The 19,885-nt window shown below is 43.0% G+C and overlaps 1 protein-coding gene across 1 annotated transcript in view; it reads right to left on the bottom strand.

The window, feature by feature from the left end:
- ralgapa2 (Ral GTPase activating protein catalytic subunit alpha 2) overlaps window positions 1-19,885 on the bottom strand; it is a 119,650-nt gene that overhangs the window by 68,397 nt on the left and 31,368 nt on the right. Inside the window, exons 2-16 of the mRNA XM_056295506.1 lie at window positions 19,238-19,348; window positions 17,721-17,770; window positions 7,458-7,515; window positions 6,020-6,063; window positions 5,617-5,797; window positions 5,190-5,305; window positions 4,869-5,007; window positions 3,792-4,000; window positions 3,133-3,372; window positions 2,566-2,748; window positions 2,172-2,306; window positions 1,816-1,964; window positions 1,508-1,619; window positions 656-890; window positions 310-492 (exon numbers count right to left, since the gene is read on the bottom strand). Of these exons, the coding sequence (XP_056151481.1) occupies window positions 310-492; window positions 656-890; window positions 1,508-1,619; window positions 1,816-1,964; window positions 2,172-2,306; window positions 2,566-2,748; window positions 3,133-3,372; window positions 3,792-4,000; window positions 4,869-5,007; window positions 5,190-5,305; window positions 5,617-5,797; window positions 6,020-6,063; window positions 7,458-7,515; window positions 17,721-17,770; window positions 19,238-19,348 (2,145 nt within the window). The remainder of the gene's footprint in view (window positions 1-309; window positions 493-655; window positions 891-1,507; window positions 1,620-1,815; window positions 1,965-2,171; window positions 2,307-2,565; window positions 2,749-3,132; window positions 3,373-3,791; window positions 4,001-4,868; window positions 5,008-5,189; window positions 5,306-5,616; window positions 5,798-6,019; window positions 6,064-7,457; window positions 7,516-17,720; window positions 17,771-19,237; window positions 19,349-19,885) is intronic.

Genomic DNA, 19,885 nt, shown 5'->3' with positions numbered 1-19,885 from the left:
CAATCAATACTGCGTCTGCTAAACCCAGCGGGTTGCTAATCCTGCATTTTAACAGTTAGGCTTATCAGCACTGTACTTTGACCAAGAGAGGCAGTTAGGCTTATCGGCACTGTACTTTCACCCAGACAGGCATTCAAAAATTTGGTATTTTACAGAAGAACAGAGCGTAGCTATTGCAGACTTATTGACCTGGGATGTGTGAGGTTAAACAGGCTATGCCTTAGCATTGGATTTATGCCTGATTTGATGGTGACAGAGTACATGTCTCACCAGCCATTATTCCTGACTGTGTAAGATAAGCCTACATACCAGAAGCTTTCTGCCGGACATTGTTGCGGGCCTTCTCCACACCAGGAGCTCCTGATGTGGTGGCAGAGCGAATCCTCATGGGTTCCTGGACCCCTGGGGGGCCTTGCTCCCCTTGGTTCCTCCAACTCAGTGAGAAGGAGCGAGCCACAGCTACTGCCTTCTGGGGGTCCTGGATCACTCCTCCTGACACAAAAAGGAAAACACTGTTAAAGCATAGGATATTGAATAAGGAACTTGTAGACACTGCCTCAAATTATCAAACAATCTGCCACTGCAACACAGTGGATCTATCTGAAAATTCCATTTACACTCTCATTGTTAAATTCTAGCACCCCCCCCTCACCACGTCCTCTCTGCTTCTTCTCCTTCTGTTCACTGAGCTTGTCTAGGGGTAGGCTTGCCATGTCCAGGCCGTAGACGGAGCGTGCCAGCACAGCTGTCAGGGAGTCCATGATGCTGGCCCACTCTGTCACCAGCTCCTCCCAGCAGGTCAGAGAGGACAGCACCGCTAGCAGCTCATCCCATAGTTCCCGGGAGATGAATACACACAAGTTGGCACGCACCCATGCCACAATGATGGTCTGGAAGGATGAGGAGAGAGTTGAGCAGTGAGGAGCCGGCAATTCTTTGATTCTAAATTGGTTTAGTATCCCCTTGCCTGTCTGGAGGTCCTACTTTGACTTGAGGCCAACAGAAAGTATTTCTTCACTCTATGTGTACTGCTTTTACTGGATTGTTTTTAATCATTCTTTTAGCTTATTTTATATATTTTGTATGTTTCTCATAGTAAATATGCTATCCAAGTTTGCTTCAGTCTTCTTATAAGACAAAAATTAATCAAGTATTAAAAGTACTAAAAATGTATGAAGAACACTACAACTAAATCTCCATTATTTCAAAGTGGAAATCATATCAATTCCTAAATAAAAATTATTGATAGGTCTCCAGTAGTGTAAATTGCTGAGTGGGCCATTTTGAGCCAGGATGATTAGACATCTTGGTTCCCTTTTGAGTGCAAAGTTTTGGGCTAAATGTAGCTTTAGAACAAGTGTAGTGTGGATGAGTGTATGTCTAAACATTGCCAAGAGATGGTTTGGGGAAGGTGTCCTGGGTTTTGACATAGCACCAAGGACAATGACATCATATCTGGCATGTTGGTAATTGCAAAAAATCTGAAGCCAAGCTGTTGCTGACTGACCCTAAAGAGTATAGCTGCTAAACTTTCGGCAAAAGCGTCTTTTCTTTGGTTCTCCTGTGGTCTCTTCATCACCGCCTCTGTGATCCTTAACAGCACCTGCAACATTTGCTCCCTGCACAGCACAGACCACAACACAGGAAAAGGTCAATGGAACGTCATCATCCTTGTCCAAAGAACAAGATCACCATATTTCCATAGAGCAGTTCTTATAGTAATACTGATGAACGTAGCATGTGAGAAAAATACTAAACAAAGCTTGAGTGACAGGCATGATTCTAAATGTTGTCTTTGTTTGGTTATTGACTGACCATGTCTGTGTGTTCATGCTGAGTTCCATGATCATGTGCCGGTAGATACTGAGCACACCCTTGCAGACTTCCACCTGGTTATCAAGAAGTTTGGGCACATCCTGGCATGGCTCCAGTAAGAACACATTGGAGGAGTTGGTCAGAAACACCTGGATTGCATGCGCCATTTTCAGGGAAGAACAAGTACATTAAGGTTGATGGAGAAATGTGTAGGTGATGGACTATGACAAACACTGCAGCAGTTACGAGCATGTACAATCATGTACAAACACAAAGCATGAGTACAGAAGATCCAGCTCACTTTTTCATATCATATCAAGCAAACAGCGAGTACCTCTAAACATGGAAGCACCAACCTGTAGTGAGGGCTGGATGCCAGCCTTGATGTCCCTGTTCTGCACCTCGGTGAGACAGCCTCGGCTGATGGCGCTGCTAAACGAGTATGTTCTCCCCCAACTGGATGTACGCCTGTGGCCATGAATCTCCATTGTCTGGTGGAAATGATAGGCTGATTAGCATCACTCATTATCTGTCATTATAGTATTAAGCTTAGTTCACACCAAGACCATATGCCTGCTTCAAAACTACATGCAATAGCCATTGAAATGTCAGGTTAATGAATCTTGGGTGAATCATTGTCTGAAGGACCAATTCTTTGAGGGCACATTAATTTAGCCGAGTCATCAGTAAGCGTTTCACGATGACATGCATTGTTATTTGCAGGGAAGAAGTGTGTTTATGGACAGAAACCTGTGCATGTGTGCCATCACTCTCCGTGCTGATCAGCTGTTCTGAACGGTCATCTACGTCATCTTCCTGACTGCTCTTGTCAGGCTCTGTCATAAAGGTGGGCTTCTCCTGCAGGATCCACTTCCTGTACACTTTGATCACCTTTCGGGTTGCTGACGCCTCACAGGATGGCAGCAGGAAGGCCTAGGGGAGAGGAAGTAGGGGGATGAAATGTTTTAAAGACAGCTTAGCTTGAAATTAATAAAAGAAAGCTATTAATCTTTTAAAGCTGCCCCCTCTATTGATATGACCTTTATTTTCATTTCATTGTGTAATCATGGTTATGTTTTTTAAGGATATGTGGCAATACAAACCTAAATTAATGGCATCTATTGCCATGTTAACAATCTGCCACCAGAGGGAATCACAACATAGCTTGTGGCATAGCAGCAATTTATTGCCATCATATTAACAAACCAAATAAAGTGCTGCAACCCTAAAAATGTACACACCCTCCGATCCACTTATGTTTGCCTCAATATCATTTGCCCATTTTGGAGATGATCCCACTATGAAATCCTCCAGTACCTGATGGAAGACCTCATTGACAAAGTTGACGTTGTCTCTGGTGGACAGTAGGATGGCATGCACCATGTCGTAGACACAACGATATTCCTCTTCAATGCTACACAGGCTGGAATCACTGGGCCGCCGGTCTGACAGCGTGCTACTGTTGGAGTGGTTCTTCTCAGGCTCCACTACCGGCCCACTGGGTTCCCCCTCGGTCACCTTTTCCTTCTCCTGGCTGCTACTGCCCGCAGTGACAGTCTGTGGCGCACACAAGGGAGACAAAGGGAGGTCTTAGGAGATGGGAGGGTGTACCCGCTTAATGACAAAGAGTTTTGACACACATATAACAAGGCTGGGCCTAATGGTTGGCTGAATTGGATTTACAGAACCAATCATATTACAATAGAATGGTCGCCATGGGACGAGGTGGAAAAAAAGGCACCATGGCATTTATTGCATTGTAGCTATTAGTTCAATACATTACTTACTCGATTTACTTGATATTCAAGTCATATAAATGCTAATATTCTAGTTTCTGAGACAAGCCATGTACCGAGATGGAATTATTGGTCATTTTACAAAACACAACCGCTAAACCTCTGGTCCTGAAGCCAAATTACCTGTCTCCTCTCAAGTGACTGAATGAGATGTTGACATAATGGCACAATTGTGTTCACCTGGATGAGTTTGGGAATGACCTCGGTGCCATTCTTGGTGCTTGGCGCAGTGGCAGCAGTGCTGACGTACTTCTTCTCCAGGAAGAAGGTGACCAGCCAGGTAATGAAGGCCACACGCGGCGCCAGGTACTGGTCCCTGGTGCAGAAGGTGCTCTCGTTGTTCCGTGTCACCGGCACATACAAGGGCTTTGGTCTGTGGTGGGGGAGGTCTGAGAGGTAGAGAGACAGATCGAGACATGAAGAGAAATGTAGAAAAAGAGACAAGAGTAGAGAGAGAGAGAGAGAGAGAGAGAGAGAGAGAGAGAGAGAGAGAGAGAGAAAGAGAGGGGAGAGAGGGATATGTTGATAGGTATAAAGAAAGAAGTAAAACAAAGGTAGAAAGAAAGAGAGAAAGAAAAAGTAATATGAGAAAGAAATAGTGAGAGAGTCAGAATGAAGGTAGAAAAAGTCAAACTGTCAGTTAGGGACCATTTTACTGATGGAGACCACCTGAGTATGAAATCAAATCACAGTTAAAGAATATGAGGTGAAACCAAGTTCATGAATAACTGAAGATGAGATATACAGTCAAACAATAGCTTTGCTAGTAACATATCCATAAGGCAAAGCCCGCTGCACAAAGGTAAAGTCTGACTTCTATATTTAGATGTGTTTTGCTCTGATAATATCTAAACCATAGAGGTTGTTGCCTCTGAAGGTTTTCTATTTTGTTTGTTTACTCCTTTTCACTGCACAATTGACATCAAGTTTCATGATATCGAGAACATTGTCATCAGACAATGTCTGACAGCCTGCTGATGGAAGCACATCAAGTGTGAAGAGGGAAGAATGCAAGCACGGCAGTCTGCTAAATGAAAGTTGTAGTTGTATCATCACTCAAAAAGAAGGTAGCTAAAGCAGAAATTGCCATTTACTAGTTAACATGGTGAAGGGAAAACGGCATACGGTGTCTAAGAAGCTACTCCTCAAATACTACCTGTGGAGTTATACACCATGCATATCTTTATGATAAAAGACAGCTGAAAAGAATACCACAGGTACGCAAGCAACCACAAACACACACATGCACACATTTACCTAGTAAAGGCTTGTAGAGATTTGTGAGCTTGGTGAAAGAAGGAAATAGATGTGGAAGGTAGTACTTCTTAAACAGGCTGAAGAGAAACCTGAAGCCTGTGTCCTGATTCTCTTTGTTCTTCCATTCTAAACTGGACGCCTGGCAGACAGACAGACAACACAGAGGCAGACATGGTCATCACCCAGGGAGATAGAACATGCTGGCATCAAATTGGCTGATGAGAGTGGTTAGTTTGACAGTTCAGTTTCAATTAGGATTTTGAAATGCAGAGGAAAGAGGTGTGTGTGTGTGTGTGTGTGCGTGCGTGCGTGTGCGTGTACCTGAATGACCATAAACTTGAGCAGGGTTTGCAGGATGTAGCAAGTCTGATCATCTGTCACCTTCTCGCCACCTACAGCCGGCACCAATGGGGTGATCTCCTCAGGTATCACCTTAGCTGCACATGCAAAGGAGGCAACAAAGACCATACTTAAGCACTGGACAAATGGTGAAACAAAAGAAGTTCCCCTCTCATCTTCCCTCAGAAAATGCAAACAGGTGGTCTGACCACAAATTAATAATGGCCTGTTTAGAGTCTGTAGACTGCGGTTGTGTCCAAGTCTGGGAAAGAGTCTGTGTTATGTGTGTGTGTGTGTGTGTGTGTGTGTGTGTGTGTGTGTGTGTGTGTGTGTGTGTGTGTGTGTGTGTGTGTGTGTGTGTGTGTGCGCAAATTTGAATGCATGTCTGCTCCTATGTGTCCTGCCTCACCATCAGGAGGGTTGGAGAAGGGGTTGTAGATTATGGTGTCCAGAGTGCAGGGGCCTCTGGAGGAGGGTACTGCGGGGAAGCCCGGCACCAGGCAGGCAAATATGAGGAACTGTTCCTCAGCACAGTTGTCCCTCAGGGCCTGCAGCCACAGCAGAAAAAGACGGATCCCCTCACAGCGGATCTGCAGACCAGAAGAAGAGCAAGAAGGATAGGACCGGAGAGATACATGAAGAAAACATAACAGGACTGACCCGGAAAACTTTGGGTCTGAGACTCAAATCCAAAGCAAATTGTGACTCATGATGTAGTCTGTGTTTGTTGTTAAGTGTATGTATGTAACCGGTATCCTTTAGCTTTAAGGAGAGGAGTCTTCTTTCTGGGGGCTCACGGTTTATGTGCTTACCTTGAATGAATTTCCAGTGTGCAAAAGCTTTTTCAGAATAGAGCCTAGAAAAAAGAGGAAAGGAGGAATTTGCTAAAGGTTTCTGCAACCCTGAAATATCTGGCAGAGGTGCACACCAGCTGATGCACTGAGAGACAACTACACAATGCCGGCAGGAGGGGGCAAGCTTGTCACTGCCACTGAGGCACATTGACCTTGACAGCTGATCCTGAAAAACCAGCCAGGAGGAAAGGGATGCTACTCATTTTCCTGATGAACATAAAAATCAATTGGCACCAACAAGCATTTATGAAGGTAATCGGGTTGTGCTGTAATCAAATGAGACATTGCTCTGATTGCTAAATTCCTTGGGTGGAGGGTGTGTGTGTGTGTGTGTGTGTGTGTGTGTCTCATCAGGTTAAATCAATGACGTTCTCCGAGTTGGTTAAATGAAGGGGGAAATAAATTGCTTGGTAAGTCTCGGGCTCAGAGAGAAGAGATTAGAAATAAGTAGGTAGAAGGAGAAACAAAGATAGAGGGAATCAATTTTCTTCAGTTAGTAATGGTCTGTGTTAAATGCTTGTGTCCTTGCAGAGCCCAGGATTGAGGACAGGACTGTTATAATTCATTAAATTCAGTACTTGCCAACCTTCCATGTGCTCTGACAAAACTCTGTGAAGATTTCTGTCACGGGTGCATTGAGAAGCTTTCAGAAATGTTACTGGCTGTAGAATGTGTCAGCAGTAGCTGAAATACGTGGGAAAGAGAAAGTTCTCTGAAGAATTTGGTTCAAACTCAGGTATGGGCCCTGAGTATACCTAAGGTGTGAAACTAGTGGGCAACCATCCATTCCTCAGAACAGAGGCCTGATGTCACAGTATAGCATTTTTGGCAGTGATGTGTGAAATGACCTGCAGCATAGGAAATTCTATAGGCACTGAGGAAAACGGCAACTGTGAGCCACGACTTACTGGTGGACCTTAGACTGGTGAACTGGAGCATGTATTTGGAGCCTTCCACGAGGGGTAAGACTTTATATTTAGAGTTTAAAGCCCATGGACAGGGTCAGTCTACAACATTCACCTGAACATGGACTGTTTAGCTGCCAAACAGAACAGTTTTAATTGGGGTTATCGCTTCTTGCAAGGGTCTTCTATTTGCGTGGTGCTGAAATCATGCCAGCATAATCTAATTACTTATTTGCATTTGAAATGAAGTACTCATTTGCATTTTTTCCATTTAAATTCCCATCCAAGACTAATTATTTGCTCCTTACTCTGAATGGCTTAAGCATAGTTAGCTTAAGCATGGGAGAGGTCTGTTTTTCTGCTCAGCATTTTAGAAGTCATATAGTTACACAAGGAGAAGAGAAAGACCATCATGTATTATTGTACCTGTATGAACTATTCAAGGTAGTAGAAATTATAATGTATATTACATATATGTTAGCGATACATACCTATACTGTGGAACTGCCATCGACTGTAGATTTTCTCTGGTAGAAGTTGTAGAATTTTCTGGGGAAAAAGAGGAATGAGTTGATAAAATAACATAATTAATTTTTTTTTAAATTTATATTTGCCAAATGGGTAAAAATCAATTCTAGCTGTATAAAATCCAGAGTTAATCAATCATTAGTGTGGCGGAATGAGTGAGAAGGCAAAAGTCTAGCAACAGCAAACATCTGCCCTGCTGTAGCATCCTTGAGCCAGACAGTAGATTACTACAACCTCTAGAGCAATTACTCTGTAGTTAACCTGGTACTCATTGTGGATGAGGGATGTGAAAAGACAAACTCCTCCCTTGGGGATAAGTAGAATAGCATAGAAATCATAATAACAGAGTGAGGAGCGATCAGCAGACAACATTGTTTTGGAAAGTGACACTGACACCACAGGGCTGGAGCATTTTCCACTGCAGGAATGCAGTGGGTTCGCTCCCTTCCTCCAGATGGCCTATTGTATGTGCAGACCACTGGCCTGGTGACACAGGACAGCACTGGAAAATGTCATCTCCTAACCAACTGTCGCTTTACAACTCAATTAGAGTGCCCTGACCTTTCAGCAGCCTATCATTACAATAGAATGGAGGAACAGGTTAACTGGGTCCCTCTGGAGAGATGAAAAAGAGCCTGGGAGATGGCAATATGAGAGAGAGGAGAGGGTGAGAGATATAGAGAGAGACAGAGACAGAGAGAGAGAGAGAGTTTGGTTAATGGCTTGTGCACTGTGAGCAACTGATGCCCTACTTGGCTCACTACTCATCAAGCCCTAATCATTGACCCACTAAGGCTTCATGATTGCAAATTGGAGGTCAAGCCTGTCCTTTTTGCTTTCTGTATGCAGCACTGACTGGACCGCTCAAGCAACCAACCCTGGCAAGCATGATAAGAAGAAGGGGAGAAGAAGATACAGTCTGTGTCTTACAGAGCGTGAAAAAACAAAGAGGTTTTGCGAGGTAGCTGTGAAGATGTAAAGTGAATTCAAAGCGGTGTGTGAGTGACAGACCAAAATGGAAAAAAAAACAAAACAAAACAAAACTTGAGATAGAAAGTAAACAGATGCAAGGCATGTCTCCAAATCTGCAGAGACCATGGTGCCTGGCTTAGTAGCCCAAGAGAAGAGGGAGAGAGCCATGCCACATTATCCTGAGAGCCAATGTGGCCCAAAACTCATCTCATATTTAGAGTGCAGCATGTCTCAGTTTGTCAACAACGCCCCCCCCCCCCACCACACACACACTTCCTGCATCTCCCTGTCTTTCTTTCTCCATCCTTGTCCACTGGGTGTAAATCCCTGTCACTCTCAGAAACAGCGGAGATAGGGGAAGACAGGCATCACTTGGGGGGGGGGGGGGGGGGCTGGAGGGCTGTCTGTCCTGGTTGACTCATTGCTGATCCATGAACGTGATGACACGCGTGCACAGGCGTGCTGTAGCACCTCACTATTGATCCCACCTGGGATTATCAAATCTCCTATATAGACCATCTCTCTCTCTCCCTCTCCCTCCCTCTCTCTCAGCAGACACATTATTCTGTGTAGTAACACAGCGGGAGAGCCTGCCTAAGCCTTTTGCTGTGCACCCAAAGTGTGTATGTGTCTAGGTGCAAAAACACCTTCCTCTCTCCTTACACAGCACTGGGAAGGGAGAGTGGTAAATGAGAAGGAGAAATCTGGCTCAGGGAGACTCCCCGCGGAGCCAGAATGGCCAACCCAACAATGGGGAATTTACTGTCTGATATGAGGCGAATGTGGAGTCTGGCGTACAGGAGATTGGTGGAGTTACTTTAATCTGGAGCCATACTCAAGCATAAAGATGGAGGCTTTACTACGGTGTGCCTACAGCCCTGCCACATTTACATGATCCGCACTTAGGTTTCCGGTCGCAGGGCCCGAATATCACGCAGAATACACTCTTCCAGAGGTGGTCTACAAGGACTTTTCAACAGCAATGACAGGTAGCACGCTTGAGAAAAACTTTACAGAAATAGTGTGGGTGGGTCTGTTTGAGTTCCGAGATTAGTTGATGATTTCAACATTTAAGAGCAATGACATTTCAAATCCCAAAGCCAGAATGACACGACATGCGTGGCTCAGGAGATTTAATACCATAGGCAATATCCAGGCAAGAAAACAAAGGACTGACACAGAAAATGGCTAAACTGTCAACACAAACTGTTCATGAAACAAGCAGCAGATGAAAAATCTGAGTTAAGTTAGCATGAAAAGCACGATTGTCATGGCAACTCCATTGAAAGTGAAATAGAGTGAATATCTTGATGAGAATAGTTAAAATTATAAGAGGTACAACATTTCCTTTTTAGAACGATCCCATGCTAATTTAGCCTTTCCCAAAAGCTTCACAGAACGCCAATCTTTCACCCACTGGACTGCGTTGGGAAAGGTGACTTTCTCAGGTGAAGCTTTTAGTCATAGTGTCTTCAGAGGAGCTAGGCCTTACAATATCAGTATAATAAGGAGTGCAGCATGACTCCGATTACAGAGCTTCTTTGTTTAGATTTTCTGAACTGGATTGCTTAATTCAATGATAAATACACTACACTACTTTCCCTCACAATATTAGTTGGAGGAAACCTAAAAATGAAGCTGTTGGGGGTTCACAAACCTGGAGGTTTTTTTTAAGGATAACTCGAATTGCATTACTATTACCAGTAAGTAGATTGAGATACCCCAAAACAGTCTCATTCTACTCTGGGGCCAGTAGGTGGCAGTAGCCGAGTGCGTTTCAAACCTTTCCATCCCGTGCCTCTCATTGCCAGTTAGTTTGATGATCAATCATCCCTTTTTTTTTTATGAAAGCCAAGCAGCCAGGAATCGACCTTCAGGACAGTTTTGGAGTTAATGTCACGATCAGGCAGGGCTGGTTTTAGAAAGAAGATTGTTCCGTTTGCAACAATTCTTAAATTTTGTAATCCACTTACGATGTGCTAAATAAATAATCCTCTCTCACTGACAACAAAAAAGATACCTGTAAACTATAGCACAGAACTGTTGCGCATTTCAATTCCCTTTATAAATCTTAAAGTCAAATCTGGCTTATCATTAAGGCATGACTTGAAACGTCAAGATTTCTTTGGCCTCGTCTGTTCCTTGTGCACACCCAGGCTATGCTGAGTAAATTTGCATTTAAGCATTAACCAATTACTCCCTGCTGCAGAACTGTCACCCATAAACGGGATTCCATACAGGAGAGGGAGGACACAAAGACGGGGGGAAAAAAACACTCAGTCTAATGGCTCTGGGTTAATTCTCCTAGAAAAATGGCAGCATGAACGGAGAAGATTCAGTAATTCTAACCTGGATATGCACCAAGGGGGATGTGAGGCCATTAGCCAAGGGAGAAGGCAGATTCAGAGACAGAGAGGAGCTACTGATGGCTGCCCATGATACAGGTTGACATTCTATTATTCATGACCTACTTGGGCCATTTACATCTACTGTGCTTTAATGGTGTGTATTTGTGCTGCATTTTAAACAGACATCAGTCACAACCAATGGCCTCTCTGCCAGGAACCCCGCTGGAGCAGGTTGTAAATAATGTGTGCAATATGTAATGGCTCCCTGCTATCAGTTTTTACATTTGTCAACTGCCACTTATTACATTACTACTGTCTGAGTTTTCCACAAGATGTGACCTCAATTTCAACAAATATTGTTCCAACTACTGGGTTAAACTTTGGGGCAAAGGGATGAATTTGTAATTGCTATACATGTGAAAATGGAAGTCAACAATAAGGCTAACTGTTTTAAAATTTTTGATATACCCATGCAAGACAATGATCACCTTAAAGTCTAGACCCTTGATGGGGAGGGTTTTTTATTTCAGAGGATGACAGAGTGTCCTGAAATTCAGAATGCTGACTCAGGACTGGGTGACAGACGGTTGAGGTCACGGTGAGGTCACATCCTGTAGAGAGACAGTCTAGGGAAGTGGACAAGCACAGACTTCCCTCTGAGATTTCTTGTTCACAGAGCCATAGAGTTACAGCCTCTCTCATGATCTGTCCCACAACCTCTGGGGCAGCTTGAACCTGCTGCACACAGAGGATAAAGGTCATCTGTCATCATAACCGAGGATCAACAAACCACAGGCCCTGAAGGCCTGAGACCTAAATCACCTGACCGGGGAGCTTGTTCCCGTCATGTGACAGTGGGTACACCAGTACAGAATGCAGTGTTTGTTACTTGACCATGACTGTGCATAGCAATACCTTGTTTTCCTTCTCATTTCGTTGCTGATTAATATTTTCACATTTTCTATATGCAACATCATATAATTTTGTATTAAATTTGTAACACCTAATGTAATTCATATGAGAAATCCACCAAGTGGAACATCTCGCGAGTAAAACTGATTCTGATCCTGAACCTAACCATAAACTATATATTTGTTGAGTGATAGATTTGGACCACAACAGCTTTTCGGTACCATTCCTTATTCGTCTATTCACATTTGCTAGAAGTTTACCCCTGCAGTTGCAAACAATAAGAGGCCGATTGGAAAGAATGTGAGCCGACACCAATGCAACATAGAATGGGCTACCAACAGGGCTATTGAAAATTATGTCCACAGTTACTACTCTGAGGTGGACTGACAAGATATTCGTTTCACGTTTGTACAGGATCTTTACACAAAGTATTTGTATAACTATTGTCCTACTAATTTACCAAAACTTGTTTTGAAACCAAAAACCCAATGGAAAAATTACCTAATCCTAACCCAGACTTAATTTCTGTAGCCAGAGGCAAGAGCACTGATGCAGCTCTAATGTTCAACTTCATGGATAAGATGATAAACTTCCATCATATTTCATCCATCTGGCTTCTTGTTGAATTGAGAAAGCTCTGTGAGCAAATACATCTCCAATGGCATCAGAAATGAGTGACCCCTGCGCCAGCGCTTTCGTTTGAGCAGAAGGGGCGATAGAGAATGAATAGGTGGAAGAGCAGAGCAAGAGCAGCTTTTCTGCTCGTTCACCATATTCCATATTAATGAGCCTCAGCTTTTTTTCATTCAACAGATTGTATTTAAAGCATGACTCAGCAAACAGGGAAGTGTGCTGGGTTGATGATGATATATTCAAAATGCCTCTAATTTGGTCACTGTCTCCACAAAATAAACTGAAGGAAAAAAAAACAATGAAAAAATACAAGGCTATCTACAAAGCCTTTATGTATGTGAGGGTCACTGAGCAACTAATGGGTTTCTGACATATTGATTACTACATGATCGAGGCAACAGCCAGCAGCGGAAAGGGGGGGGGGCATGTATTGACTGGACTTGTTAGTAAACTGGCAAAGCCCTATGACATTCATTCATTCACTATGACAGTAGCACTTAATTATGTACCATGAAGGGCTGTACATATGCAAGTTTTCTTTCCAGACAAAAAATACACCAGCTGATTTCACTGATTATCAACCAGACAGGAGGGGATTAATCAGTGAAATCAGCTGGTGTAGTGCTGGGTTGGAAATAAAACCTGCATACACACGGACCTACATGGTACATAATTGAATACCATTGCCCTGTAAGACAACAACAGTGATTATGTGCATGTGATTGAAGAGGAAGGGAACAAAGCCTTCTTCATGCTGCAGCACTGGCAATACTACTGCATCCTCACAGATGCAAATCACTCCCCAGTGCAGCATCACAAGCTAATATGGCAGGTGCCTCTTTGGCAGTAGACATAAAGAAATCATGGAGAGGGATGGAGATGGCTGAACTTGGCTGTGGGGGCAGGGATGCTATGGCATAGTTTAGGGGTAGGAACAAAAGACTACACCCTCTGGGCTCGCATCACACCAGCAGGCTCAGCATGGGGGGGATGATGCCCCTCCACTGCGACCCATAAAATGGGGGTAACATGCCTCATCGTGACAGCAAGATATTCTCCACACTAGTGCTGGGCAATATTGAAAATATCATGACAATCATATGGAATCTTCTACGATATCAATATATATTACCATATCTGTTTACATAGGCATAAATACCATGTTTAAGAATCCAAATGAAGCGCATCACACTGAACTGTTTGATAATGTAAAGAAAAATATCAAACCAGAAAGTTTTCAAATAATAGTCCCTCAAATATTTAAGATCTTGTTTTGCGAGAAATTTAGGTATCTCATCTTTAATGTTGACAACAAAATCGTATATCATATGACAATGTCCGAATTTCATCCTGATACAATACCATCAAAATACGATAAATGACAATATTGCATTATGTCCAAGACGCACGGCTTATCCATAGGGGTACCTCAAGGGTCAGTGCTCATTCCCCTTCTCTTCTCAATATACACCACCTCATTTGGTGCAATCATCTTCTCCCATGATTTCTCATACCATTACTATGCTGACGATACCCAGCTCTTCCTATCATTCCTGCCAGATGACCACACAGTCTTGGCACGAATATCGTCATGCCTTGCTGATATCCCTGCATGGATGAAAGAATGCCACCTTCAGCTTAACATAGCTCCTTGTCATCCCAGCCAGTCCATCCTTACAACAACAGATCAATATCCTGCTTGGATCAACCCAACTCATGCCCACAAAGTCTGCCTGAAACCTGGTTGTCATGATTGATGACCAACTAACCTTTAAGGTTCATGTGGCCTCGATTGCTTGGTCGTGCCGATTTGCCCTATACAACATTAGGAAAATTAGACCGTACCTGACACCCTGGACAGGCCGCCAGTCCAGCAATGCCACACAAATTTAAGTTCTCATGACAGCCTAACTACAAGTGGGATTGGGTTACAGTAACTCTTGTTACATCATAACAAGTTACAGAGAGGCTTCTTGCCACATATGTTAAAGGATTAAAACTTGAATTTAGCCCATTGTTGTTGTTAGACTTTTAATCCTAATGCTTGAATGCAACTTTCTGTATGCCATCCCCTTTGTAGCTAAAGAGATTGCTTACAACTTATCTTGGTGAACTATCCTCCTTCTGGGTAACAGAACTTCTTTATTGTTTCAAGAGGTCATCTCCTTTTGTCCTCACCTTCTGCCAGGACCCTCCAGGACCGCTTCCCGTGACACTCAAATGGCTTTCACACCTCCCTCTTATCAGGCCCATACCATGTAGCATAAGAAGAAGCACTTTTAACCCCCCCCCCTTGTCGTACTACATATGAGCCCCCAGGCATCTGTTAAACAATGTAACCATAGTATAGCTGATCTGTGGTCAAAGATTAAAAGTAAGCAACATACATATATGAACTGCTCTTTCAGTCTACTAGTGAGCCTTCCAAACACAGGGTAACTGGTATTCTGCCCATCTTTCGGCGCAGGTCGAAAACTCACCTCTTCAAGAACTACTACCCTGTTACTTGCTCTTAGCACTTATTGTATTCACTCATTAAAAAAAAAATCTCTTTCTTGCGCTTTTACTTTAGCACTGGTTTTGCTCTTAGACACTTGTTTAGAGAGAAGATGCACTTATGACCTCTGATGACTAGTAGTTCTCCTGATTGCCTACGTTAAATGCACTTATTGTAAGTCGCTTTGGATAAACGCGTCGGCTAAATGACTAATGTAATGTCTGAGCATGCAGCACAACTCCTGGTACAGGCTCTTGTTATATCACGCACTGACTACTGCAACTCCTGACTGGCAGGTCTCCCTGCATGCACTTTCAAACCTCTGCAAATGATCCAGAATGTGGCGGCACATCTGATCTTCAACGAACCCAAAACAGCATGTCACCCCACTGTTCATATCCCTCCACTGGCTCCCAGTTGCTGCCCGCATCAAATTCAAAACCTTAATGCTCACTTACAAAACAGCAACTAAAATGGCTCCTGCCTACCTGAACTCCCCCATTCAGGTCCACACTGTCATGCTCACTACGTTCTGCCAATGAAAGGCGCCTGGCACTTCCGCCAAAACAGGGCCCTAAGTCACTAGTTAGACTCTTTTCTTCTGCAGTTCCCCAGTGGTGGAATGAGTTACCCACCTCCACTCGATCCGCTGAGTCCCTCTCCATCTTTAAGAAGAAGCTAAAGACCCAGCTCTTTCTCAAACACCTCCACACATGATGGTATTGATATAGAAAAAAGAAAAAAGAAAAAAATTCGCTTTGTGCACTGCCTGTTGACGCCTATGTCCTATCGGACTTGAACCTAGTTTTTGGCACTTGCTTGCATTGTCGCCTCCTGACTAGATCCTCGCTTGTTTTGTATTAACTCTCAGATGTATGTCATTTTGGATAAACGTGTCTGCTAAATGAAATTGTAAAATTGTATTCCCCAATCCTACTCCACACAGTGAACTCAAAATACAAACACACTCTGTACATACACAAGTTAACTTGACATTGGATCAAAGGGTGAATCAAGGTGATGAGGGCAGGATTGCATTATTTCTCAGGGAGGATGATGAGGGGATTTTAGCTGTAGCTAAAATAAAGTCTTTTACAATAAGAGGAATGGTAAAATTTGGGGTGTGTTGGTCTGCATTCCCAGCGAGTGTGTCGCAAAGCAGGGAGCTACTTAATAGCCTCAGCTAATGACATGATGAACTGAAGTGATGGATTTTAAATTAGAGTCTCTGCAAATGGGGGCATACAGGCTCATGTCACAAAACCCACACTGGACCATTGAATTCAGCATTATATACAAATGATCCAGCATGCCTACATTGGATATGGGGTAAGGAGAATGTCCACTTAATGTACCAGAGCGGAAGATCAGAGCAGCCCTGTATCTGTCCTGTGCACATTTATCTCCTCAGCGCAGCAGAAGAACATGTCGTCATAGACTGGGGCTAAACAGGGACACACGAGGGTTAAGCTGTCCTCAATATTAGATCTTTTTGAAAGGATAACTCCATAAACATGGGGGAGCTGAGTGAATCTAAGCTATATTTACAAGTCAGATGACAGGGTGTGTGGAGTTCTTCTTCTGATGAGAGAGCTGGAAGGAAACGTAACAAGTTAGCTTCCTGTCTTTGTGGACAGATCAATGATTTTAACCGGAGGGCAAATATTAGAAGAAAAAAAAAGAAAGAAAAAAAATCGCCTAGATTGGGGTTGAGGATTAAATACTCCCGATCCTAGTAATAAATAAAAAAGGACATGGCTATGTGAATAATTAAATCATGTCTAGTAAAAAGAAAATCCCCCCCAAAAAATAAAAAATAAACCATAGCCTCATACAGACTAAAAAACCTGAAGTCTAAAACCATGATTTTCAGCATGAGTACACAATTACTAAATGCATGATACCTGTATAACCAGTGAAGCACATGGGATCTACTGGACAACTGCAGTTACAGTTGAACCTGTAGTTTTCAACGGTATGCACTTGTGCTATTACACCAATAACATGTGCACAATACCAGACCCAAACAGAATCTATACAGATGAAATATACATGGAAACAGAACTGCTGGGCTGCATTATGTTTACATAACTAGCCCATAAGTAAGGCATAACCTTAGCCTGAGCCTGATGTTACACCACAGCTGTGACTCTCAGGCTGACAGACGGGTCAGTGGGCTTTGCTTCAGGCCACAGTATCCGCTTCATCTAACCTGCCGGGGCCAGACATACCTTGATATAGCTTAGGAAAAATGCCCCTTAACCACTGCTTTCAGTCAGTTGAAAAGCGCTGGACAGAATGAGAGCCACACTGCCCTGCTCTCTTTACTGACTTGCTGCAATCCTCCCAGCCGTGCCCTGAGCAAATGTAATTGGAGAGCTAGCTGTTTGTATTGGAAACTGGAGCTGCATTTGCAGTCAGGTGGGAAAACAAGGTGGGGGACCTTAATTTCCAGGAGAGGCGTGAGAGTACTAGGAAAAAAAAAAGGTGAAGGCAGGGGTTATAAAGCCGACCATGCGTTGCACATACACAAACAAATATGACACACCCATTCTGCTTTCCATACACATCACAAAACACACCTGGGATTTCAAACCAGGAAATGAACTGCAAACTCCACACATCACCTCTGAGAGACTAACAATCAAGCTGGGCCTTATTTTAGTTTTCATCAGCTCAATCTGTGATCAGTTTCTAGGCTATTTCAGGAAAAATCAGGAAGTAACTAAACCTGGATAGAGGCACCATGGAGACTGTGGTGTGGGCCCTCCCTAGAGATCAATGAATAGATTGAAGCTGCAGTAACTGTCAGCGGGAATCAGTTAGAGGCATCAGCATGGAAAAGCACAGGAAAAGCAACTTACTTCAAAAATAAAGAGGATAGAGTCCAGCTCCTCCCTTTGAGATTTGTTCCCTGATGGAGAAGAGGGAAATATAAGTTTAGAAACACAAAATTAGGAGGAATGTGGCATAATAATTCTACAATTCATAGAATTTATGGCTTCTCTTTTGTTTATTATCACCGTTGCCTGGTCTGTATTCTTTTTTTTTAAAATCCATATTGCCCTTTGGCTATGACTTTGGTTTTTAAACATATTGGAGTTTTGTTTTTGTACTTTCATTGGTTGTTCAGCACTTAACTTTATTTTGCAAAGCAACACATTAATAAAGAATATCATTATTATTATTATATTGTCCAAACTAATAATAACATTCGTGTCTGTTTGGTATATGTATCTATAGCCTTTCACATCATTTCAAAGGGAAAATTCCTCATGAAAATTAAAAACCTTATTCCTGACAATGTTAGTGCCATATGATTTTCGGGGAGAAACATATAGTACCTAGGTGCCTTCTATATCCCTTCTATGCCTGGTGTGTGTGTGGTAGGGGCAGAGGTTGGTGAGGAAGAGAAAAATGAACCCTCACCTCTCGCATGCAAATATATTATATGAGTAATGCAAGCTACAGGGAGAGTAAGGAGGAAGTTAATTATTGAAGTAGTATGTTTTGTTTCCAACCACAGCCAACAGGAAAAGTCACAGGGGCAGTTGGCAGAATCAACAGGTAAGCTGATACATCAGGGCCTAACAACAAGTTGTCTTAGATAGCTAGTTCTCTTCCTTAGGAGGTGATGTGAGGAAAATAAGGTCTTCTGCGTTATCCCAAAAGTGTCTCTTCGTGTATCTCAGACAGAAATGCTGACAAAAAAAAAAATCGGATTCTATTCTCACAATCACTGAAGGTGAGCGGCAAGTGGGAAAGATGAGTGGTGTAAGGTGAGCCTGATGTCGAAGAGCAACTCAATTTTGAGAGAGCGGTGATTGCTGATGAGGTCGATCTCTCGAGATAAATGGCCAGTGAATTTCATCACTTATCATTGTCGTTACCTGCTTAGTCTGCACCGAACACTCTCTGCTACAGTAGTTATGATGTTGATGAGCATTCTGCACGATGAAAGTGCTATAGCCACCTCTGTCATGTCGTATTATCATACAGTCACTATCAATTATGAAATGACCTTAATTCCCCAAGAATTCATTGAATTAGTCTATAGTTATTAACTAGTCTAGATGATTTGCTATAATGAAAACCCCTTATTCCCCACAGTGCCTTCTGTGGCCCAAGATGGATAATGGTAATGAATAATGTTGTTTGATAATGAAGTGCAGACTCTTGGGCTTTCCCGTTGATTATTTCAATTTTATCTTTTTATTTCCCCTTTCTCCCAAATCACTGACTATCATTACTTGTAAACCCAATGGTTTCACTGCCTGCTGTGATATGGATTCATGTTTGATTAACTGGATACAGAAACAAGTTGGGATAAAAAAAAACATAGGTGGCAATTACAAATCAACACACATGCACCTTTTCTCACCTTTTTGCTTTAAGTTACTTTCCAGTGTAATGAAATTTTCATAGAAGATAAAATAAATCTGAGAACAATTGCTCTCGAAGAACGTCTTCAGCTCACTCTTCTCAATGATATCTGCAAAGAAAAACAAAAAGACAAATTATAAGCCACGCTGAAAGCGAATAACGTCATGCCTGCATATCATTTATACATAAAAAGGGCAGTGTACCCTTGTTCTGACTTTGCATTCATTTGGATAGTGAAACACTGGCTGAGTCATGCAGAGAGGATAACTATGGAAACTACATGGAACTACACTGATCAGGCAAAACATTAAAACCACCTGCCCAATATTGTGTAGGTCCCCCTCATCTTCTCCTGGATCACCACCTTTTCATTGTGGAGAAGCTTGTGTGTACTAATAATCCCAAGAGCTATGCTGCCCAGAGCTTGGTTCCTGGTAGGGTCACCCAAGGCGGCTAGGTCAAGGGGGTGGTTCCAGATGAAGTACGATCCAACAAAGACATCAACGGCAGAACTGGTGGAAGACAATGCCAGTGAAGGCAAATGAAGGCTGCAACTGAGGGTGGTCCCCAATCGTCTTGGTGCTCCATGCCATTGGACTCTGGCCACCCCCTGCCAAGGACCGTGTGGTGACTGCAGGCGCATCAG

Source organism: Lampris incognitus, chromosome 16, assembly GCF_029633865.1.
Source record: "Lampris incognitus isolate fLamInc1 chromosome 16, fLamInc1.hap2, whole genome shotgun sequence".
NCBI classification, from domain to species: domain Eukaryota; kingdom Metazoa; phylum Chordata; class Actinopteri; order Lampriformes; family Lampridae; genus Lampris; species Lampris incognitus.
This window is presented reverse-complemented; position numbering and strand designations above follow the sequence as displayed.